Raw genomic sequence first — 24,970 nt, forward strand, 5'->3', positions numbered from 1 at the left:
ACATAAACCAACTGGAACACCCACGGTGTCACTAATGCGTCTACAGCTATCGCCTGAGGGTCTCTTGACCTGGCGCAATACCTCTGTAGCTTTTTGTTGAGGCGGGATGCCATCATGTCCACCTGTGGCAGTTCCCATCGCCTTGCAATCTGCGTGAAGACTTCCTGATGAAGTCCCCACTCTCCCGGGTGGAGGTCGTGCCTGCTGAGGAAGTCTGCTTCCCAGTTGTCCACTCCCGGAATGAACACTGCTGAGTGCTCGTACGTGATTCTCCGCCCATCGAAGAATTCTGGTGGCTTTCGCCATCGCCACCCTGCTCCTTGTGCCGCCTTGGCGGTTTACATGAGCCACTGCGGTGATGTTGTCTGATTGAATCAGCACCGATTGGTTTGCGAAGCAGGGTCTCCGCTTGACTTAGGGCGTTGTATATGGCCCTTAGCTCCAGGATATTGATGTGAAGGCAAGTCTCCTGACTTGACCACAGACCCTGGAAAATTCTTCCCTGTGTGACTGCCCCCCACCCTCGGAGTCCTGAATGACGAATCTGCAGCCCTCGAGCAGGTGAGCACTCTGCAGCCACCACAGAAGAGACACCCTGGCCCTGGGGATAGGGATAGGGTGATCAGCCGATGCATCTGTAGATGCGATCCGGACCACTTGTCCAACAGATCCCATTGAAAGGTCCTCGCATGGAACCTGCCGAAGGGAATGGCCTCGTATGACGCCACCATCTTTCGCAGGACTCACGTGCTGTGATGCACAGACAACTGTTTTGGTTTTAAGAGGTCTCTGACCAGTGTCATGACTTCCTGAGCCTTCTCCGTCGGGAGAAAAACCTTCTTCTGGTCTGTGTCCAGAATCATGCCCAGGAAGGGCAGACGCGTCGTAGGAATCAGCTGCGACTTTGAAATATTCAGAATCCAGCCGTGCTGTTGTAACACTTCCCGAGAGCGTGCTACGCTGATCAGCAACTGCTCTCTGGACCTCGCCTTTATGAGGAGATCGTCCAAGTATGGGATAATTGTGACTCCTTGCTTTCGCAGGAGCACCATCATTTCTGCCATTACCTTGGTAAATATTCTCGGTGCCGTGGACAGACCAAACGGCAACGTCTGGAATTGGTAATGACAATCCTGTACCACAAATCTGAGGTACTCCTGATGAGGTGGATAAATGGGGACATGAAGGTAAGCATCCTTTATGTCCAGAGACACCATAAAATCCCCCTCCTCCAGGCTTGCGATGACCGCTCTGAGCGATTCCATCTTGAACTTGAACCTTTTCAGGTATATGTTCAGGGATTTTAAATTCAATATGGGTCTGACCGAACCGTCCAGTTTCGGTACCACAAACATTGTCGAATAAGTAACCCCTTCCCTGTTGAAGGAGGGGAACCTTTACCACCACCTGCTGGAGATACAATTTGTGAATTGCAGCTAACACTATTTCCCACTCTATGGGGGAAGCTGGCAGGGCCGATTTGAGGTAACGGTGAGGGGGCATTACTTCGAATTCCAGCTTGTACCCCTGAGACACAATCTCTATAGCCCAGGGATCCACCTGTGACTGAAATTTCAGAGACGCGCCCCCACCGGGCCTGGCTCCGCCTGTGGAGCCCCAGCGTCATGCGGTGGATTTAGAGGAAGCCGGGGAGGACTTCTGTTCCTGGGAACTAGCTGTATTGTGCAGCTTCTTTCCTCTACCCCTGCCTCTGGCAAGAAAGGACGCACCTCGGACTTTCTTGCCTTTCTGTGATCGAAAGGACTGCATTTGGTAATACGGTGCTTTCTTAGGTTGTGAGGGAATATATGGCAAAAAATTTGACTTTCCCGCCGTAGCTGTGGAGACCAGGTCCGAGAGACCGTCCCCAAACAATTCCTCACCCTTGTAAGGTAAAACCTCCATGTGCCTTTTTGAGTCGGCATCGCCTGTCCATTGCCGAGTCCACAGGACCCTTCTGGCAGAAATCGACATTGCATTTATTCTAGAGCCCAGTAGGCTAATGTCTCTTTGGGCATCTCTCATATATAGGACAGCATCTTTTATATGCCCCAGGGTCAGTACTATAGTATCCTTGTCCAAGGTATCAAGTTCCTCAGATAAGGTATCTGTCCATGCTGCTACAGCCCTACACATCCAGGCCGACGCAATTGCCGGCCTTAGTAGGGTATTTGAATATGTATAAATGGACTTCAGGATACCCTCCTGCTTTCTATCCGCAGCATCTTTTAGGGTGGCCGTATCCTGTGACGGCAGGGCTACCCTCTTGGATAAGCGTGTTAAAGCTTTGTCTACCCTAGGGGAGGATTCCCAGCGTAACCTGTCCGTTGGCAGGAAAGGATACGCCATAAGCAACCGTTTGGAAATCTGCAGTTTTCTATCTGGAGATTCCCAAGCCTTTTCACATAACTCATTTAACTCATGTGAAGGGGGAAAGGTCACCTCTTGCCTTTTTTCCCCATACATATAAACCCTCGTCAGGGACTGGGGTTTCCTCTGTGATGTTTAACACATCTTTCATTGCTATAATCATGTAGCAGATGGCTTTAGCCATTTAAGGCTGCAACTTTGCATCATCGCCATCGACACTGGAGTCAGAATCCGTGTCGATATCTGTGTCAACAATTTGGGATAGTGGGCGCTTCCGAGACCCTGACGGCCCCTGCGCTGTAGGATCAGGCATGGGTTGAGACCCTGACTGTCCCAAGGCGTCAGCTTTATCCAACCTTTTATGCAAGGAATTAACATTATCATTTAAAACCTTCCACATATCCATCCAATCGGGTGTCGGCGGCGACCCCACATTCATTTGTACCCGCTCTGTTTCCACATAGCCTTCCTCGTCAAACATGCCGACACAAGCATACCGACACACCACACACACGGGATGCTCTATTTGAAGAAAGTTCCCCCACAAGGCCTTTTGGAGAGACAGAGAGAGAGTATGCCAGCACACACCCCAGCGCTATATGACCCTGGAATCACACAGTAACTTAGTGTTAACCCAGTAGCTGCTGTATATACTGCTTTTTGCGCCAAATTTATGTGGCCCCCCCTCTCTTTTTACCCTCTTTCTACCGTGATTCTGCAGGGGAGAGCCTGGGGAGCTTCCTCTCAGCGGAGCTGTGAAGAGAAAATGGCGCTGGTGAGTGCTGAGGAAGAAGCCCCGCCCCCTCAGCGGCGGGCTTCTGTCCCGCGTTGTGTGTGTAAAATAATGGCGGGGGCTCAACTGTATATATGCTGCTTTTTGCCAAGAGGTTCCCAATTGCTGCCCAGGGCGCCCCCCCCTGCGCCCTACAGTGACCGGAGTGTGTGGGTTTAGTGTGGGAGCAATGGCACACAGCTGCAGTGCTGTGCGCTACCTCATATGAAGACTGGAGTCTTCTGCCGCCGATTTCGAAGTCTTCTTGCTTCTCACGCCGGCTTCTGGCTCTGCGAGGGGGACGGCGGCGCGGCTCCGGGATCGGACGACCAAGGGTGCGTTCCTGTGTACGATCCCTCTGGAGCTAATGGTGTCCAGTAGCCTAAGAAGCAGGACCTATCTTCTAGTGAGTAGGGCTGCTTCTCTCCCCTCAGTCCCACGTAGCAGAGAGTCTGTTGCCAGCAGATCTCTCTGAAAATAAAAAATCCTAACAAAATACTTTCTTTTTAGCAAGCTCATGAGAGCTCACTAAGGTGCACCCAGCTCGTCCGGGCACAGATTCAAACTGAGGTCTGGAGGAGGGACATAGAGGGAGGAGCCAGTGCACACCAGTATCCCAATTCTTTCTTAAAGTGCCCTGTCTCCTGCGGAGCCCGTCTATTCCCCATGGTCCTTACGGAGTCCCCAGCATCCACTAGGACATTAGAGAAATAGTGGCTTCCCGCTTTGCCTCTTTACGAAGGCAACGCACTAGTGCGGAGATGTATTAACATCTCAGCTGCTGGAGAGGGGTGGGGGGTTGGGGGGGGGGGGGGGTGAATGAAAACGTCCACTCCAGCCATGCCTGGTGCTGATGCAATGCGTCTTACCTCTGGCCGACTCCATTGGGCACGCGTAAGATCTCCCATAGCCAGGGACAGAGCAAATCTTTTTTGGTGTTTGGCAAACACCTGCAGGTGTCAAAATGGTCAGTGACATATATTGGCCTGCATATCGGCATTCTATCTTACAGATGGCACCATCATACACAGGGGAGAAGAGCTATCCATGCACAAAATATCAATGGATACCACTTCTCTCCCATAACAGAGGATCATGCATTGGGGTCAGTGTTTGATAAACACTGTCTTTTCTTCCAGTGCAAAACGGTGTGGCAGATTATAAAGCCGGGTATTCATTTAAGAATGCTCATTATCCAGGAGTTGAAGCAGTTCTGAAAGCAGGAATTGGAGGAATTCCTCCAAGCCGAAAGTGCAGGACTGATTAACAATTACCATAAATATCTGATGTAAGTCATTGCTGCTCAGGGGTTCACACCAGTCTCTACATCCTAGCAATTCACAAACATATATCCATGATTTAAATAAAAAAAGAAGTATATCCTTGTGTGCGTTACTTAATTTATTGGTTTCTGTATTTTATGACTTAAGATCTGAAACAGTTAATAAGGTCACATGTATGCATTAATTCAGAAAATTGAAAGAAAACATGAAACCTTTCTAGCACCACTAAATGCAGCTCTGTTCACAATGAATAAGGACAACAAAAGACTATGCTATATCATTACTTGTTTTGTACAGTGTAGAAAATGAAAACAAGTTGGTATATGCAACAACTTCTCTATATTAAACCTTTTAAAACAGACATATCATATTACCCAGTTGGAAGATGTATAGGAGTCATTCCATGAAACTTGCATCCGTTACAAAATTAAATAAGTTATGACTTTATAAATATAAAACCATCATAACAGTTTTAACACTACTTTTTTGTAATATACTCAACATTTTCATTTAACGAGCTACAGATGAACAACTCGTGATAGGGAGTCTACAGTGATACAGTACAACACTTCACTGTGATGGCATACAGAGCTTTATTCAAGTAGCACCATCTATTCAGATTTTCTCGCCCTTATTTTGAGGTTACCTTGTATTCACACAAACAAAAGAAAAGGGGTGTAACACATTTTAAGTATCAGCTTGGTTAAATGGATACAGGTATGGGCGAGCTTCTACGAGTTGAATGACATTTTAGGATTGGCATGTGCATTAGGGTAGCAAAAAAGTATAAAAAAACCACACATTCTATTACTATCTTAACTTACTGATGTTTGCAAAGTCTCTCTAGATTTTACACTAGCAAATGACATAGCAAATAAGACTGCAGTACGAAGTTGCCTGAGAATATTTAAATATCATGTTAAGTACCTCTGAAGTCAGCACAGAACACAGATTTATGGGACACTAACTCTGCGGACTGGCAGACCAGTTTACAATTCTTCACACAAATATACGTTTGTAGCCATCCTACACCTTCAGCGGAAATGAAGTTAAATGTTTATTTAAAAACAGCTGTCACAATTAGATAAATCATACATTTAGCGTTTCTTCTTTTCTGTTTTGAGGAACACAACTAAAATTAATTGTGTTTTGCCAGGTGGTCACGATGAGTCACATGATGATTCAGAAAACTCACTAGAATCACTTCAGTTATCACTTTTTGAACGGCTTACAAAAACCATAGGGTTCTAATGCAGATGCACTGTTCAAGCCTGTAACAATTTATAGACAGTTCTGACTTTGTTGTTGCTTGTTCAAGGATTCTATAAAAAGGTAGTCTCCATTGTTTAACTGAATATCATGATAGTATGAGAGTTCGTGACGTAGAGCTGTGTTTGTACAAGTTCAGGATGGCTCGTGCTTTTTCCTGCATGTGCAGCTGATCCTTGGAGCCACCAAATGCAATGATTTTCCAGGCCTGACTCATCTGTGAAGGAAAAGAAATCACTTATATTAGGATAAAAAAAAATACCTCACAATGAACACATGCTAAATGCAGTTATCTTTTTTTTTTTATTTAAACAAGTTACGTAACAATAATATAATCAATAATCCTATATAAGGCTGCTTCTCACCTGTTATGTGCGTCAGTGGCCACCACACGACAAAATGACTCCACTGTGTGCTGAAAGTGTAACTGATATTGCAGGGAGATGTTTCAGCCTGCTGCTAATTACAAATATTGTTCTGTTTCACACTTGCTGCATATGGAAAGAGGGTGCTCGTGAGTAAGAGAGGGGTAGGTTACTGGGATGGCAGCTGCCATTTATATTGACCTTCAATGCTACTCTTCACCTCTGCGGTGCCGCCGGACTTCCCTTCAGGCCAAGGAGGAGGGGGGTCGGTGCTGGGGCTGCAGATGATGCGTTTGAGGCGGCAGATAACCGGCTCAGCTGCTTTATATATACACACACACTGTGTGCCGACGGAGGGGCAGGGTCCTGCACTCACGCCTCACTCCCTCCATCCAATGCTTAGTAAATAGAGCACTACTAATGGATATTAGAGGAAGGATAGAATACGGGTGTTGTCAATGAGGATTACTGTACAGTACATCTAAAGACTTATACACATGGGTATTGAAATATTCTAGTTAAAACTGTAAACCTAAATCACTGCCTGTTTATACAGGAGTGTTCATGGAGGGTCCGAGACTACCAGCAAATGTTTTGCTTACAACTTTCAAATAAAAACATAATATCCCAGATATCCCTCCCTGTTGTCTCCCAACAGTTAGAACTTTGATGACCATTTCTTTTCAGCAACTGGAGAGCCAAAGATGTCAGCTCAGGTCAAACAACTGGTGGACAGAGGCCCTAACAAACTAAATATAATTTAAAGGTTAAAAATGCAGACTAGATCACAGGATTTGCTGGAAAATATATTGTGGTCCCTTTAACGCAGTTGAACATTTTAAGAGTGGATAAGCATGATTATTTAAATTCCTATAATTATGAATCTGTGTGGGAGCCAAGGGTGGCATAGTAATAGCGAGATGGATGTTGTTTGGAATGAAAACACCTGCAGTCAATTCTTTTCTAGCTGTATAATCTGCACAGAAACCGTGCTCAATTTAACCTTTATGTAGCCTCACTGGTGTTAAACTCTAAAGGTTTAAGAGACAAAAAAAATAAAAATAATAAAGTGTGGGGGGAGGGGTATAGAGGCATAATACAAATAATTTTCTGTAATCTAAACTGTGAATTTTGACAGATATGTGCTCTGGTTTTGTCTTTATCTATATATGGAACGTGATAGTAAACAGATGTATGGATGATTATTACCCATGCCATACAAGTGTGACAGTTGGCAGAAAACTCCTCTGAAGGATCTCTCTGCATTTCTTGAAAAAACCACTGGACCATGTATCTATAAACAACCATTGTTAATGTAGATCCAATGGAAACTGAAATGTCAATTTGAATTCTAGGGATGACCAATAGGGGACTTCAAGCTAATCATTAAATTACCTGACCGTTTTAAGTATGTTTTAACAAATGTTATGAAGAAACACTTACCGGTTCCGGGATCCTAGGCTTTTCTGTGTGTGCCAATGTTTGTTTCTCAGTATCTCCAGCCACAGGTGAATCCAGCTTTGCATTAGCCGCTTTGCTTTTGTTTAGAGAGGTCCTCACAACTTCATCAATGTCCACTGCCAAACGTGGACAAGAGTCTTTATTTAAATATTTGCTAGGGTCAGTTTTCAGCAGCATGCCTCTGTCAGCATTACAAAGAGCGGAAGCCTGTGTTTTCAACAGCTCTCCAATGTCAGTCTGTGAGGTGTCATCGTGGGTCAATGAACTTTTTCCTGGCATGGCCTGGACAAAGCCCTGGTTTAAGAGACTGTTCTCCTCTTTGCTGCTACAAGAGGACTCGTTAAGAGACATGGACAGAAAGCTCTCGGAGCTTTGAGGAGGCTGAGATGGGACAGAAATAGAAAGTCATCACAAAAGGATAAACCAACTGTCTATATACACTAGCAGTTACCATCCATCTACCAAACTGTGCTTCAAGTAACAGTCCTCAAACTCCTTAATCTGTGCCATCACTTTCTCTAACAATTCCTGCATGTACTTAGTGTATAGGATTTGAGAATTCACATACATTAGTCTGAAAGTAGTAAACTATGGTATAGAGTTTTCTGCAATTAAATTATAAGCTTATTTAAAGGGGAGACATGCCCCCCCCCCCCCCCCCAAGTACAAAACTAACAAAATACATAATTCTGAAACTATTTCTTTTTAGCTTTATCTGTACTTTCTCATTAATCCATAGGGGATACTGGGATGGTGATATACAGTGTGGTATAGATGGGTCCTTGGAGCCGATGCACTTTAAATATTTCAAACTGAGTGTGTGTGCTGGCTCCTTCCCTCTATGCCCCCTCCCATCAGACCAGTTTTAGAAAAAGGGCCCTCAGAGCTGGTCACACTGTGGAAGGCTCCCATATACTACACAAAACATAGGGATATCTGAAACACAAGTTTCAAATCAAGAGAACCATTGCACTTTATACTGTGTGCCAGCTAGTAATTAGATCAGCTAGTATTGGAATGATTTGATGCCTGTAAAGTGTAGACTGATGTCAAGTGACTGCTGCAGATTTGGGTGACCTATATGTACTTTACCTGTACACGTGAAGATGCAGCTGATAAAACAGACAGCGTGACCGGCCGCTTGTCTACAATATCCAAAGCGAGGGACTTGCGCACTTTTTTAATGGGACTGTGAGAATGCTGGAAGAGACAGAAGAACGCTTAAGTACTACATAGCAAAGTTCATGTTTAAATATATTGGACCAAATTCATGCATCGTTTACAAAAGGTATAACGTTTCAAACCTTCGACAGTCACAGAAAAAGCAAGATTAGATTGTAAGGGGTTAAACATAACACCAGAAGCATTAAAACAAATATGAAATCATTCTTTACAATAACGTCAAATTAGCATTTTTCTTTAAACACATTACATTAACTATTACAAAATACAAAAAAATACTCTTGTAATTTAAGATTAAATCTATCTGAAACTAACACTTATGGGTAAGTTTGCATTTTGGCCAACACGTGTGAAATACTAGCAAGTGTAAAAAGATGAGAAAATTCTTATTTTACCCCAGGTTTCCTCTTTTGACGTTCATGATTAGTCTCATCTACAATGATCAACTCAATGCCAGACTCACTGCGCAAGACTTCCTTCAGATCTTCTTCCAGGTGAGGGGTCGGAGGCTACAGAACCAGAGTTTAAAAAAAATATAAATATCTCCACATCTAAGGTTAACAATGTGAAAAATAAAGAGATTACTCTGCTACACTGGAATGCTTACAAAATGACAGCTTTAATACATTTCACAGTAGTTCATGTGATGGGAGTGGTCAGTGTAGACACGTACATATGTAGATTTGATAAAGCGCAACACTTCACTAAAGTAGGTTGCATTACAAGTCACAGCTGTGAGGATTATGGTCTTCTGTCTAGCTCTGTGCATACTCAGCCCGGCTGGTCCTCCTAAGGAAACCTTATGTACTAGTGGAGGGTACAAAGTAGCTCTTCAAGGTCAAAATCACTTTGGCATAATTTAAATTATCAGAGCATGGCTACTTAGCATTCCTTAAGTACTCCTAATGGAGCAGATACACTGGACAAGAATGGGCAACCATTTGTGAGGCAATACAGGGCAACTCAAGTCAGTTTTGAGCAAAAAGGGGTCCTACAGCATTCCTGCCCATCATGGCTGACTAATAGCAGAGGAAGTCTACAGCCCGCAGCAAACTCTAAAAGGACCTTGCAGGTGACTGGGTGACCCCATTACTCCAGGTAATAGTTCTTGGAAACATGCTTAAAGAACACACATACAGTGACATTTAAGAACACAAACCACTGCACTTCAAACAGATGAATAATTTTAGAATACATAGTATACAATACTTGTCAAGATTTGATTAATATAACATACCATATATCCTGCTCTCGTCACAAATCTAAGCTACAAAACAGATGCAAGATCACAGCTTTATGCTTCGAACATATTACTTATTTTCTTACCAAAATAAACCAAGCACCTAGCATCCAGATAATCATCTCTGAATACATGTGTACACAAAAGGAAATTCCAACTTTCTCTTTCATCAACTAGGGGACACTGGAACAGTCTTACACAGTAGGGGTGTGAAGCATGCAAACCAGAGGTGTGGCACAAACTAAAAAATTAACAGTCTGCACAGCCAGCTCCTCCCCCTTCACGCCCCTCAACCCTCAGTTTGAAAAATTGTGCTGGAGGTGCAGCACTGAGATCCTGTTCAGATATAAAATCTATTGCTGCGTCAACCTAAAGAAAAGGGGGACAAGGCAAAACTAACATTTGAGAAACAAGGATCCCTTTTGAAGGGACCTGCATTTCTCTTCAGGAGATTCCTCTCTCTTACTCTCTCAAGAGTGAGTACTGGTTTGAAATGTGGGCCCTCACTGTAATGAACTTAGGTTCTTTATTTCATATAAGTTTGTTTTTTTTACTTAGTTAAGACTGTACCCCCCCCCATGAATACCTGTCATAGGCTGCTGCAGGGAGAGCGCTCGCAGCGGTAGCAAGGGCACAGAGTGAGGCTCAGCGTCTCTCTCCGGTGTGCAGTGCATGGAGAGACAGCAGAACCTACACCAGACAGAGCGGAGACAGCGGCACCGCTACGGGACCTGGTAATAGACTGTACCGGCGCGCACCAGCCAGCGGGCGGGGGTTTGCCCAGTGTTACAGCGCTGCGCAGCTGAGGAGGGTTTCTCAACCGCGTGAGCCGGGTAAACGAGCGGCGCATAGCAGATACTCGCCAGAGCTCCCTTTATATAAATATAAGGTCATACTATAGGCAGTCATGAGTTCCCATAAAAATTCAGTGGTGCCAATTTTTTATATTTAAGGCGCCAAACTGAGGGGGATGGATGAGTCCTCCCCCTATGGGAGGACAGCAAATGACATGGGAGAGGGTTTTTCTTACACTGATCGCTCCCTCTGCTGTTAAGTCTTGATATATTTTATTTATACATGAGAGGATCTCCTGTTTAACTCAATTTTACTGTTTATATTTTCAAGGGAATTCTATTGTAAAGACCCTAACAAAAATACAAGTAACAACTCTATATCAACCCTAACATCGTAGCTGAGTTACAGTTGGATGTGTGAGAGTTGCAAGATGGCTGGTATTTTTTTTTTTATTATTATTTAAAACCGTTCCAGCCAGGTGATTTCAATATACCTTTGCTTCCATCAGCCATCACGGTCTTCCTCTTCCTAGTTTAAAGGGTTAGGACGGGGTTTAGTCAACATGTCTAAAGCACCAACCAAGACCTTTAAGACCTATTATGTTTGCACGAAATGTAACAAGAAAAGCACACGGGTTGGCAGCTCCAGGGTGTGAGATTCCTGCGTAGACAAGGACGCTACACACACGAGAAGTGCTCCGTCTAGGTCATGGCATGATAACCTGACAAGATAAGATCTCTAAGGAGATGGCAGAGTCCCGCAAGCAGAAATCAGAATGGGCTGCGGGGTTCTCAAAAACAATGGAAGAATTTCTGATCAGATTAAAGCCGCCCACACAAGCTGTTACAAATGTGCGCAAGGCAATTAAGAGACTCTTCCCATCTTACCAGAAGTGTCGGAGGAGGATGGTCTACTTATGGATACGGAAGAAGGTGAGAGTTAATTGAAACTACCCTTGATGCAGATTCTCCGTAAGAGGACACGGCAGTTACGGGTCTAGATTCCCTTATTGAAGCGGTCAAGGAGATCCTCAACTTTAAGGTAGAAGTGAAGGAGCCAGAGGATTTTGAATTATTCGAATCCCAAAAACCGCTTCAGCAGTGTTTCACATTCCTAAATCTCTCCAAACTCAAATGGAGGAAGCTTGGAAGCAGCCTGATAAACGCTTTCAATTTCCAAAGAGGTTTCAAGTAAACTACCCTTTACCAAAGGGTGTAATGGCGAAGTGGGAGACCCCACCAGTGGTGGATGCTTCCTTAGGGAGGTTATCAAAGAAGACAATCTTACCTATACCTAATGTGACGACTTTGAAGGATGCTTCAGATCGTAAGGTTGACATAACTTTAAAGTAAATTTTTGTAGCAGCAGGTGCAGCGCAGAGACCTACAATCATCTGTGCTTGGATTAACAAGGCCATGGGAGCATGGTCTGGTCGTATTGTACAGGCTATTGAGGAGGAAGAGAGTTTGGAAGAGATTACTCAGCTGGCGGAACACATTCGTGAATCGGCCTCATATTTGTGTCAAGCCTCAAATGATATTAGCAGGATAGTATTGCACATCTCCGCATCGGCCATATCGGCTAGACGTATTTTATGGCTCAGAGAATGGCAAGGAGACTGACACCAAGAAGGCGGTAGAATCCATCCCCTTTGGGGGTGAAATGCTTTTCGGTCCAGAGTTGGACAAGTGGATTTCACAAGCTACGGCAGGGAAGTCCACCTTTCTTCCTACTCCTTATACGAGAACCGCTGCACAGGTCAGGAGAGGTTATTCGGGACCAGTTTTTAACTCTTTTAGATCACATTCCTTTCGAGGCCGAGGAAGAGGTTTTGGTTCAAAGCACGTGGAGGCAAAGGAAGAGGTCGCTCACAGGCAACAGCCAGGAAACAGGAAAAGCCAGCTGACAAGATCGTGGCATGACTGTCTCCCAGCTCACCTGGGGTCCCCTTTGGTGGGTACACGACTGGAAGGTTTTCGGGACATCTGAACCAAAACCTCACCAGAAGTTTGGATAAATAACATTATCTCCCAGGGGTACAGAATAGATTTTTTAACAGCAACCTCAGTGTCAATTTTTTGCAACAGGATTGCCTGTGTCCTCTGAAAGCGTGGGCACTACTGCCGGCAATTCAAAAATTGTGATGCACAGAGGTCATTATTCCAGTCCTCGACTCTCAAAGTGGAACGGGATTCTATTCAAATCTTTTTGTTGTGACGAAAACCAGACGGGACGGTCAGACCGATACTCAATTTAAAAGCTATAAACCAGTTTACAAATTCAAGATGGAATCAATCCAGTCGGTTATTGCAGGTTTAGAACAAGGAGAGTTCATTGTATCCATGGACATAAAGGACGCATACCTTCACATCCCCATTTGGACTCCTCACCAAGCATACTTAAGATTAGCACTGGTGAAGGATCACTACCAGTTCACGGCCTTGCCTTTCGGCCTATCATCAGCCCCACAAATCTTTACAAAGATCATGGCAATAATGGTTGCAGGATTGAGAAAATTAGGGGTCACAATCATACCTTATCTAGACAATCTCCTGATCAAGGCCACCTCTCAGGAACAGCTGATCACGGATGCTCAGACCTCTCATCAATTTCTCATTCAACATGGGTGGATTGTGAACTTCCAGAAACCCAACCTCATTCCAACTCAACGGATTCAATTCCTAGGTCTCATCCTGGACACAATACTATTGTGGGTATCCTTACCAGAGAACAAGATCAAAGACATACAAAGGCTAGTAGCTCAGGTACTGAAGGCACAGACGGTGTCCTTTCACCTCTGTGTACAGCTACTCGGGAAGATGGTGTCGTCTTTCGAGGCTCTACAGTATGGCAGACTTCATTCCAGACCATTCCAGATGAACCTCATTGCTCAGGGAGCAGGGTCGCACTGGCTTCTACATAGTAAAATCCGGCTTTCACCACAAGTACGAACCTTTTTAATTTGTTCGTTACACAGGAATCTCGCAGCAGGGAAGAAATTCGGCATTTGGGATTGGAGAATCCTCACAACGGATGCCAGTCTCAGAGGTTGGGGCGCTGTCCTAGACGACCATCAGTTTCAGGGCAGATGGATGTCACAGGAGAGCAGACTACCCATAAATATTCTCGAACTAAGAGCAGTTTACAATGCGCTTCTCTTACCCGAAGACCTAGTGGTGGGTCAACACTTGAAAATACAGTCGGACAATATCACGACGACGGCATACATAAACAGTCAAGGAGGAACAAAGAGTAAGATGGCACTAAAGGAGGTCACAAGGATATTGTCGTGGACAGAAAGACACATCGTCCTCTCGGCAGTGTTCATTCCGGGAGTGGAGAACTGGGAAGCAGATTATCTCAGTCACCAGTACATGCATCCAGGAGAGTGGTGTCTACACCCACAGGTCTTCGACATGGTGGTGAGGAGATGGGGCCTACCTCAGGTAGACCTAATGGCAGTTTGAAACAACCATCAGCTGCCCAGGTATGTAGCCAGAACCATAGATCCAGCAGCGGAAGGAGTGGACGCGTTGACACTTCCTTGGTGTTACAGAAAGGTTTACATCTTTCCACCATTCCCACTAATACCAGGGGCCTCAAGAAGGCGAAGCGGGAACGAGTGTGGGCAATTCTGATAGCACCAGATTGGCCCCGCAGGAGTTGGTACTCGGACTTGCGGGGTCTGCTAGCAGAAGATCCTTGGAGGTTGCCTCAGAGGGAAGACCTGCTATCTCAGGGGACGTTCCTCCACCCAGACCTAAACCGGCTGCGTTTGACGGCGTGGCTCGAGACCCGGATCTTAAGAAGCAGAGGGAAACCTAAAGCGGCCATTCCTACAATTAGCGCCGCTCGGAAGCCGGTCACGGCCATGCGCTACTGCAGAATATGGAAGAAATACATCGACTGGTGTCAGTAGCATGGGTGGGATTCCACAGAATTCCACTTGTCACAACTTCTGCGTTTCCTCCAAACCGGTTTAGAGGGAGGACTACGATTAGGTTCTTTGAAGGTTCAGATTTCGGCTCTCTCCATCCTATTTCAACAGCGTTTAGCATCCTTACAGGAAATTCATACTTTCTTGCAAGGGGTTCTGAGAATTCAACCTCCTTTCCGCCCTTCCACTGCGCCGTGGGACTTAAACATAGTGTTGGAATTTTTAGGTTCAACAACGTTTGAGCCGTTGGAAAAAGCAGGGCTGAAATCTTTCTTGGAAGGTCACGTTGTTACTTGCCCTGGCTTCGGCCAGAAGAGTCTCTGAGTTGGGAGCCTTATCATGTAGGAGCCCCTTTTTGATTTTCCATGAAGATAGGGCGGAACTCCGTACAAGCACAAAGTTCCTCCCTAAGGTTGTTTCGGGGGTTACATGTGAACCAGCCAAATGTAGTCCCATCTTTTCAGGGGGCTGCAGATGGGGGATGTATCTTTGGATATTGTGAGAGCTCTGCGTATATACGTACAGGTGATATCGTCCATCCGGAATTTGGACCATTTGTTCGTTCTCTATGACTGGCCAAAGAAGGGTTGGCCGGCATCTAAGCAGACTTTGGCTAGATGAATTATATTTGCCATTAGACAAGTTTATGTATACCTGTGGTAAACAAGCTCCGTTTTGAATTGGTGCTTATACCACCAGGTCTGTGGGGGCCTCGTGGGCAGCTGCCAGAGGTGCCTCTACTACTCAACTTTGAAGAGCAGCAACGTGGTCATCTGCACACACGTTCACGAAAATTTTACAAGTTTGATACGTTCGCGTCCAGAGATTCTAAGTTTGGACGTTTAATTCTGCAGGTCACCGACAGCACTTCCACCCTTGGGAGTAACTTTGGGACGTCCCCTACTGTGTAAGACTGTTCCAGTGTCCCCTAGTGGACGAAAGAGAAAAAAGAGGATTTTGGTACTTACCGATAACATTTCTCTGATCCACTCGTGGACACTAGACACCCGCCTCGGTGCTATCAACCTGCTGTGTACAAAGGTCTTGTTAAACAGTTCGTGCAAACAGCGTTGGGTTTCTGTTCAAAGAGTTCTTGGATGCTGTTTGATTTGTTGTACGGTTGGGTTCCTCGCCAGTGCATTGTAGTCCTTTACTCTCCATCAAACATTCCAAACTGAGGATTGAGGGGCGTGAAGGGGGAGCAACCGGCTGTGTAGACTATGTTAATTTTTTAGATTGTGCCACACCTCCGGTTTGCAAGCTTCACACCCCTACTGTGTAAGACTGTTCCAGTGTCCCAGAGTGGATTCAAAGAAATGGATTTATCGTTAAGTACCAAAATCCTCTTTTTACTTTAAATAAGAATTTACTTACCGATAATTCTATTTCTCATAGTCCGTAGTGGATGCTGGGAACTCCGTAAGGACCATGGGGAATAGCGGCTCCGCAGGAGACTGGGCACAAAAGTAAAGCTTTAGGACTACCTGGTGTGCACTGGCTCCTCCCCCTATGACCCTCCTCCAAGCCTCAGTTAGGATACTGTGCCCGGACGAGCGTACACAATAAGGAAGGATTTATGAATCCCGGGTAAGACTCATACCAGCCACACCGATCACACCGTACAACCTGTGATCTGAATCCAGTTAACAGCATGATAACAGAGGAGCCTCTGGAAAGATGGCTCACAACCACAATAACCCGATTTTTGTAACAATAACTATGTACAAGTATTGCAGACAATCCGCACTTGGGATGGGCGCCCAGCATCCACTACGGACTATGAGAAATAGAATTATCGGTAAGTAAATTCTTATTTTCTCTGACGTCCTAGTGGATGCTGGGAACTCCGTAAGGACCATGGGGATTATACCAAAGCTCCCAAACGGGCGGGAGAGTGCGGATGACTCTGCAGCACCGAATGAGAGAACTCCAGGTCCTCCTCAGCCAGGGTATCAAATTTGTAGAATTTAGCAAACGTGTTTGCCCCTGACCAAGTAGCTGCTCGGCAAAGTTGTAAAGCCGAGACCCCTCAAGCAGCCGCCCAAGATGAGCCCCTTTCCGTGTGGAATGGGCTTTTACAGATTTTGGCTGTGGCAGGCCTGCCACAGAATGTGCAAGCTGAATTGTGCTACAAATCCAACGAGCAATAGTCTGCTTAGAAGCAGGAGCACCCAGCTTGTTGGGTGCATACAGGATAAACAGCGAGTCAGATTTTCTGACTCCAGCCGTCCTGGAAACATATTTTCAGGGCCCTGACTACGTCCAGCAACTTGGAGTCCTCCAAGTCCCTAGTAGCCGCAGGTACCACAATAGGCTGGTTCACGTGAAACGCTGAAAACACCTTAGGGAGAAATTGAGGATGAGTCCTCAATTCCGCCCTGTCTGGAAGATCAGATAAGGGCCTTTACAGGATAAAGCCCCCAATTCTGACACGCGCCTGGCCGAGGCCAGGGCCAACAACATGACCACTTTCCATGTGAGATATTTTAACTCCACAGACTCAAGTGGTTCAAACCAATGTGACTTTAGGAACCCCAAAACTACATTGAGATCCCAAGGTGCCACTGGAGGCACAAAAGGAGGCTGTATATGCAGTACCCCTTTTACAAAACGTCTGAACTTCAGGAACTGAAGTTAGTTCTTTCTGGAAGAAAATTGACAGGGCCGAAATTTGAACCTTAATGGACCCCAATTTTAGGCACATAGACACTCCTGTTTACAGGAAATGCAGGAATCGACCTAGTTGAAAATTCCTCCATCGGGGCCTTACTGGCCTCGCACCCCGCAACATATTTTCGCCAAATGCGGTGATAATGCTTTGCGGTTACATCCTTCCTGGCTTGATCAGGGTAGGGATGACTTCATCCGGAATGCCTTTTTCCTTCAGGATCCGGCGTTCAACCGCCCTGCCGTTAAACGCAGCCGCAGGAAGTCTCGGAATAGACAGGGTCCTTGCTGGAGCAGGTCCCTTCTTAGAGGTAGAGGCCACGGGTCCTCCGTGAGCATCTCTTGAAGTTCCGGGTACCAAGTCCTTCTTGGCCAATCCGGAGCCACGAGTATAGTTCTTACTCCCCTCCGTCTTATAATTCTCAGTACTTTTGGTATGAGAGAAAGAGGAGGGAACACATACACTGACTGGTACACCCACGGTGTTACCAGAGCGTCCACAGCTATTGCCTGAGGGTCCCTTGACCTGGCGCAATACCTGTCCAATTTTTTGTTTAGGCGGGACGCCATCATGTCCACCTTTGGTTTTTCCCAATGGTTTACAATCATGTGGAAGACTTCTGGGTGAAGTCCCCACTCTCCCGGGTGGAGGCCGTGCCTGCTGAGGAAGTCTGCTTCCCAGTTGTCCACTCCCGGAATGAATACTGCTGACAGTGCTATCCCATGATTTTCCGCCCAGCGAAGAATCCTTGCAGCTTCTGCCATTGACTGCTTCTTGTGCAACCCTGTCTGTTTACATAGGTGACTGCCGTGATGTTGTCCGACTGGATCAACACCGGCTGACCTTGAAGCAGAGGTCTTGCTAAGCTGAGAGCATTGTAAATGGCCCTTAGCTCCAGGATATTTATGTGAAATGATGTCTCCAGGCTTGACCATAAGCCCTGGAAATTTTTTCCCTGTGTGACTGCTCCCCAGCCTCGCAGGCTGGCATCCGTGGTCACCAGGACCCAGTCCTGAATGCCGACTCTGCGGCCCTCTAGAAGATGAGCACTCTGCAACCACCACAGGAGGGACACCCTTGTCCTTGGTGACCGGGTTATCCGCTGATGCATCTTAAGATGCGACCCGGACCATTTGTCCAGCAGGTCCCACTGGAAAGTTCTTGCGTGGAATCTGCCGAATGGCTTTGCTTCGTAGGAAGCTACCATTTTTCCCAGAACCCTTGTGCATTGATGCACTGAGACTTGGCTCGGTTTTAGGAGGTTCCTGACTAGCTCGGATAACTCCCTGGCTCTCTCCTCCGGGAGAAACACCTTTTTCTGAACTGTGTCCAGAATCATCCCTAGGAACAGAAGACGAGTCGTCGGAACCAGCTGCGATTTTGGAATATTGAGAATCCAATCGTGCTGTCGCAACACTACCTGAGATAGTGCTACACCGACCTCCAACTGTTCCCAGGATCTTACCCTTATCAGGAGATCGTCCAAGTAAGGGATAACTAAAACTCCCTTCCTTCGAAGGAGTATCATCATTTCGGCCATTACCTTGGTAAAGACCCGGGGTGCCGTGGACCATCCAAACGGCAGCGTCTGAAACTGATAGTGACAGTTCTGTACCACAAACCTGAGGTACCCTTAGTGAGAAGGGTAAATTTGGACATGAAGGTAAGCATCCTTGATGTCCAGAGACACCATGTAGTCCCCTTCTCTTGAATTTGAACCTCTGTATGTAAGTGTTCAAAGATTTTAGATTTAAAATCGGTCTCACCGAGCCGTCCGGCTTCGGTACCACAACAGTGTGGAGCAATACCCCTTTCCCTGTTGCAGGAGGGGTACCTTAATTATCACCTGCTGGGAATACAGCTTGTGAATGGCTTCCAACACTGCCTCCCTGTCTGCTTGTAAAGCCCCAGCGTCATGCTGAGGGCTTGGCAGAGGCGGGAGAGGGCTTCTGTTCCTGGGAACTGGCCGATTTCTGCAGCCGTTTACCTCTCCCTCTGTCACGGGGCAGAAATGAGGAACCTTTTGCCCACGTGCCCTTATGGGAACGAAAGGACTGCGCCTGATAATACGGCGTCTTCTTATTTTGAGAGGCGACCTGGGGTAAAAACGTGGATTTCCCAGCTGTTGCCGTGGCCACCAGGTCTGAAAGACCGACCCCAAATAACTCCTCCCCTTTATAAGGCAATACTTCCATATGCCATTTGGAATCCACATCACCTGACCACTGTCGTGTCCATAACCCTCTTCTGGCAGAAATGGACAGCGCACTTACTCTTGATGCCAGTCGGCAAATATCCCGCTGTGCATCACCCATATATAGAAATGCATCTTTTAAATGCTCTACAGGCAATAATATACTGTCCCTATCTAGGGTATCAATATTTTCAGTCAGGGAATCCGACCACGCCAACCCAGCACTGCACATCCAGGCTGAGGCGATTGCTGGTCGCAGTATAACACCAGTATGTGTGTAAATACATTTTAGGATACCCTCCTGCTTTCTATCAGCAGGATCCTTAAGGGCGGCCATCTCAGGAGAGGGTAGAGCCCTTGTTTTGACAAGCGTGTGAGCGCTTTATCCCCCCTAGGGGGTGTTTCCCAACGCACCCTAACCTCTGGCGGGAAAGGATATATGCCAATAACTTTTTAGAAATTATCAGTTTTTTTATCGGGGGAAACCCACGCTTCATCACACACCTCATTTAATTTCCCAGATTCAGGAAAACTACAGGTAGTTTTTCCTCACTGAACATAATACCCCTATTGGTGGTACTCGTATTATCAGAAATGTGTAAAACATTTTCCATTGCCTCAATCATGTAACGTGTGGCCCTACTGGAAGTCATATTTGTCTCTTAACCGTCGACACTGGAGTCAGTATCCGTGTCGGCGTCTGTATTTGCCATCTGAGGTAACGGGCGCTTTAGAGCCCCTGACGGCCTATGAGACGTCTGGACAGGCACAAGCTGAGTAGCCGGCTGTCTCATGTCAATCACTGTCTTTTGTAAAGAGCTGACACTGTCATGTAATTCCTTCCAGCAGTTCATCCACTCAGGTGTCGACCCCCTAGGGGGTGACATCCCTATTACAGGCAATTTGCTCCGCCTCCACATCATTTTCCTCCTCATACATGTCGACACAAACGTACCGACACACAGCACACACACAGGGAATGCTCTGATAGAGGACAGGACCCCACTAGCCCTTTGGGGAGACAGAGGGAGAGTTTGCCAGCACACACCAGAGCGCTATATATATATATATATATATATATATATATATATATATATATATATATATATATATATTTATATACACACACAGGGATAACCTTTTATAAGTGTTTTTCCCCTTATAGCTGCTGTATTGTTTATACTGCGCCTAATTAGTGCCCCCCTCTCTTTTTTAACCCTTTCTGTAGTGTAGTGACTGCAGGGGAGAGCCAGGGAGCTTCCCTCCAACGGAGCTGTGAGAGAAAATGGCGCCAGTGTGCTGAGGAGATAGGCTCCGCCCCTTTCTCGGCGGCCTTTTCTCCCGTTTTTCAGTGTAATCTGGCAGGGGTTAAAATTCATCCATATAGCCCTGGGGGCTATATGTGATGTATTTTCGCCAGCCAAGGTGTTTTTATTGCTGCTCAGGGCGCCCCCCCCTAGCGCCCTGCACCCTCAGTGACCGAAGTGTGAAGTGTGCTGAGGAGCAATGGCGCACAGCTGCAGTGCTGTGCGCTACCTTGGTGAAGACAGGATGTCTTCTGCCGCCGATTTTCCGGACCTCTTCTTGCTTCTGGCTCTGTAAGGGGGCCGGCGGCGCGGCTCTGGGACCGGACTCCATGGCTGGGCCTGTGTTCGATCCCTCTGGAGCTAATGGTGTCCAGTAGCCTAAGAAGCCCAATCCACTCTGCACGCAGGTGAGTTCGCTTCTTCTCCCCTTAGTCCCTCGATGCAGTGAGCCTGTTGCCAGCAGGTCTCACTGAAAATAAAAAACCTAAAACTAAACTTTTCACTAAGCAGCTCAGGAGAGCCCCTAGTGTGCACCCTTCTCATTCGGGCACAAAAATCTAACTGAGGCTTGGAGGAGGGTCATAGGGGGAGGAGCCAGTGCACACCAGGTAGTCCTAAAGCTTTACTTTTGTGCCCAGTCTCCTGCGGAGCCGCTATTCCCCATGGTCCTTACGGAGTTCCCAGCATCCACTAGGACGTCAGAGAAAAATAGGTATGTATAGAAAGTCATGCTTACCAATGGCTTCAAAGACCCAAACTTTTCCAATGCATTTTTAAATGGTGTGGGTGTGTGGGGTGCATTCTCCCATGTACACTTTCGATTTGGAGTGACAAAACTAAAATAAAAACAGTAAAGAGAAACTAACTATAGAAATATCAGCAATACTGAAAGCAATGCTCTCCTCAAACAAAATTATTTAACTTTAGAATGCCTAAAGTTCTTATTACCATATCTGCGACTTCACCCACAATCATGATTTATAGTAAGAGTGCCAGGAAATATCTGATGAGGAACAAAAACGCAGCATCTGCTTTTTTCTACGACTCACTATAGGTGCTCTATAACAATGGTTACTGGATATTTCTCAATCGCAGTAAATTAAAACTTCCAAAAACCAAGAAAGCAATTATGCTAAAACTAAAAATGTAACCACAAAAGGAGATACGACACAAAGGTCAGAGGCAGTCAAGAGATAAATTGATGTTTTCCAGTATTACACATTTCCAGAGAGCGAACAACCATAGCAGCTATCACAAAGGGTATCCGGACTCCAGGTCGACACCAATTAGCCGACACCTTGGGTCGACGCACCTTAGGTCGACATGAAGGTTGACATGGAAAAAGGTCAACGTGAGTTTTTCACTTTTTATTTATTTGTATTTATTTTTTACTTTTTCATACTTTGATCCACGTGGACTACAATTGGTAACAGTAACCTGTGCCAAGCGCAGCAGTAGCGGAACGAGGCACCTTGCCCGAAGCACAGTGCACTAATTGGGGTTCCTGGTCACATTACGGAGAAAACGACACCAAAAACACAAAACTCATGTCGACCTATTTCAGGTGTCGACCTAATTGGTGTCAACCCTGAGTCCCAGACCTATCACAAAGCATGTAGTGCTAATGTGGATGTGCAGGATGACTGAGAAGTAAACAGTAAAGGTAATAAAAGTATTAAAGGAAAATAAACCTACGCTGAATTCTTCTGCAACAATGGTGTTTTGTCGCGATGGAGAGGTGTAGTTACCACAGCTTTTTGGCTACAGACAGGTGTGGAAGTGAGAGATGGGTTTTCCAGTTCCAAAGCATCATGTTTTGACCAGAAATTCAGGAACTGAAATAGAAAACAAAAACGAGATTTATGGTAAGAACTTACCATTGTTAAATCTCTTTCTGTGAGGTGCACTGGGCTCCACAAGGATTAATATCGGGGTGTAGAGTAAGATCTTGATCCGAGGCACCAAAAGGCTCAAAGCTTTGACTGTTCCCAAGATGCACAGCGCCGCCTCCTCTATAACCCCGCCTCCGTGCACAGGAGCTCAGATTCGTTAACCAGCCGAATGCAGTAGCAGGTACAAGAGACGACCATCGTTCGTAGCCAATTACACCACACACACTCACCACAAGAGAGGGTGTCAGCTACTTTGGGTTGGTATGGCATAGCCGCTAAGTGCATCAGGGTGGCCGCCTTGTGGAGCCCAGTGTACCTCGCAGAAAGATTTAACAACGGTAAATTCTTACCATAAATCTCATTTTCTGCTGCGGGGCACACTGGGCTCCACAAGGATTAACAGGTGTGGTATGGTATGCCGGCGGCCGGGCTCCCGGCGACCAGCATACCGGCGCACCGACAGCGCGGGGAGTGCAAATGATCCCCTTGCGGGCTCGCTGCGCTCGCCACGCTGCGGGCACGGTGGCTATCTATTCTCCCTCCAGGGGGGTCGTGAACCCCCACGAGGGAGAAAAACTGTCGGTATGCCGGCGCCGGCATACTGTGCGCCGGGATCCCGACAGTCGGCAACCTGAAGACCACCCGGATTAACATTGGGAAGTCCTAAAGCAGTTCCTTATGGGAGGGGACGCACTGTAGCGGGCACAAGAACCCGGCGTCCAAAAGAAGCATCCTGGGAGGCGGAAGTATCGAAGGCATAGAACCTAATGAACATGGTCCCTGAGGACCACGTAGCCGCCTTGCACGATTGTTCAAAGGTCGCACCACGGTGGGCCGCCCAAGAAGGTCCAACTGACAGAGTAGAATGGGCTTTAATGGTAGCAGGAACCGGACGACCAGCCCGTACATAAGCATGTGCAATCACCATTCTAATCCATCTGGCCAGTGTCTGATTGGAAGCAGGCCAGCCACGTTTGTAAAAATCAAACCCGAAAAGAGAATCAGATTTCCTAATGGAGGATGTTCTCTTCACATAGACAACTCAGGAGAATTAAAGGCCGGAACCACAATCTCCTGGTTAAGGTGGAAGGAAGACACCTTGGGTAAAAAACCTGGCCGCGTTCTAAGAACCGCCCGGTCACGGTGAAAAACCAGATGAGGAGACTTACAGGATAAGGCCCCCAAGTCCGAGACCCTTCGAGCTGATGCAATAGCCAGCAAAAACAGCACCTTAAGGGAAAGCCACTTAAGCTCAGCAGATGCAAGAGGAGACTCTTGCAAGGCCTCCAAAACCAATGACAGATCCCAAGGGGCCACAAGTGGCACATAAGGAGGCTGAATTCGCAAAACACCCTGAGTGAATGTATGGACATCAGGTAGGGTAGCAATCTTTCTCTGAAACCAGACCGACAAGGCAGAGACGTGAACCTTGAGGGAGGCCAGACGCAGGCCTAAGTCCAGGCCCTGTTGTAGGAAGGCCAATAGTTTGGCCGTACTAAACTTGAAAACGTCATGATTGTGAGATGCACATCAACTAAAGTAAGCATTCCAGACACTATGGTAGATCCGAGCAGAAGCCGGCTTACGGGCCTTCAACATAGTTTGAACGACCGCCTCAGAAAAACCTTTGGCCCTCAGGACGGAAGCTTCAAGAGCCACACAGTCAAAGCCAGAAGGGCCAAATCATGGTAAACACAAGGGCCCTGAACGAGGAGATCTGGACGTTGTGGAAGTAGAAGGGGACGATCCAACGAGAGGCCCTGTAGATCAGAGAACCAGTGCCGCCTGGGCCACGCTGGAGCGACCAGAAGTAGGTTTCCTCCTTCTTGCTTTAAACTTCTGTATTACTCTGGGCAGGAGTGACACCGAAGGGAACACATACAGCAGCCGAAAGTTCCACGGGATTGATCGAGCATCCACGAACGCTGCTTGAGGATCCCTTGTCCGTGCTCCGAAGACCTTGTGATTGTGTCGAGACGCCATCAGGTCCACATCTGGGAGACCCCACTTGTCCACGAGAAGTTGAAACACCTCCGGATGTAGGCTCCATTCTCCGGCGTGCACGTCCGGACGACTGAGATAGTCCGCCTCCTAGTTCAGAACGCCCGGAATGAACACTGCTGATATGGCCGGCAGATGGCGTTCTGCCCACTGAAGAATCCTTGATACTTCCCTCATTGCCATGCGGCTTCGAGTGCCACCCTGATGATTGATGTACTCCACCGTGGTGGCATT

The 24,970-nt window shown here is 46.5% G+C and overlaps 1 protein-coding gene across 4 annotated transcripts in view; it reads right to left on the minus strand.

Annotated features, from left to right (window-relative positions):
- Positions 1 to 4,525: 4,525 nt before the first annotated feature.
- Positions 4,526 to 24,970, minus strand: part of MYBL2 (MYB proto-oncogene like 2) — a 145,138-nt gene continuing 124,693 nt past the window's right edge. Inside the window, exons 9-14 of one of the 4 annotated variants that reach the window (XM_063960285.1) lie at positions 22,539 to 22,678; positions 21,580 to 21,679; positions 9,098 to 9,211; positions 8,613 to 8,720; positions 7,503 to 7,901; positions 4,526 to 5,911 (exon numbers count right to left, since the gene is read on the minus strand). In XM_063960285.1, the coding sequence (XP_063816355.1) occupies positions 5,783 to 5,911; positions 7,503 to 7,901; positions 8,613 to 8,720; positions 9,098 to 9,211; positions 21,580 to 21,679; positions 22,539 to 22,678 (990 nt within the window). In that variant the 3' untranslated portion in view covers positions 4,526 to 5,782. Of the gene's footprint in view, positions 5,912 to 6,100; positions 6,186 to 6,248; positions 6,477 to 7,502; positions 7,902 to 8,612; positions 8,721 to 9,097; positions 9,212 to 21,579; positions 21,680 to 22,538; positions 22,679 to 24,970 lie in introns of those variants that run through there. The other 3 variants (XM_063960286.1, XM_063960287.1, XM_063960288.1) reach the window with 3 other exon arrangements.

This window comes from Pseudophryne corroboree, chromosome 3 (genome assembly GCF_028390025.1).
Source record: "Pseudophryne corroboree isolate aPseCor3 chromosome 3, aPseCor3.hap2, whole genome shotgun sequence".
NCBI classification, from domain to species: domain Eukaryota; kingdom Metazoa; phylum Chordata; class Amphibia; order Anura; family Myobatrachidae; genus Pseudophryne; species Pseudophryne corroboree.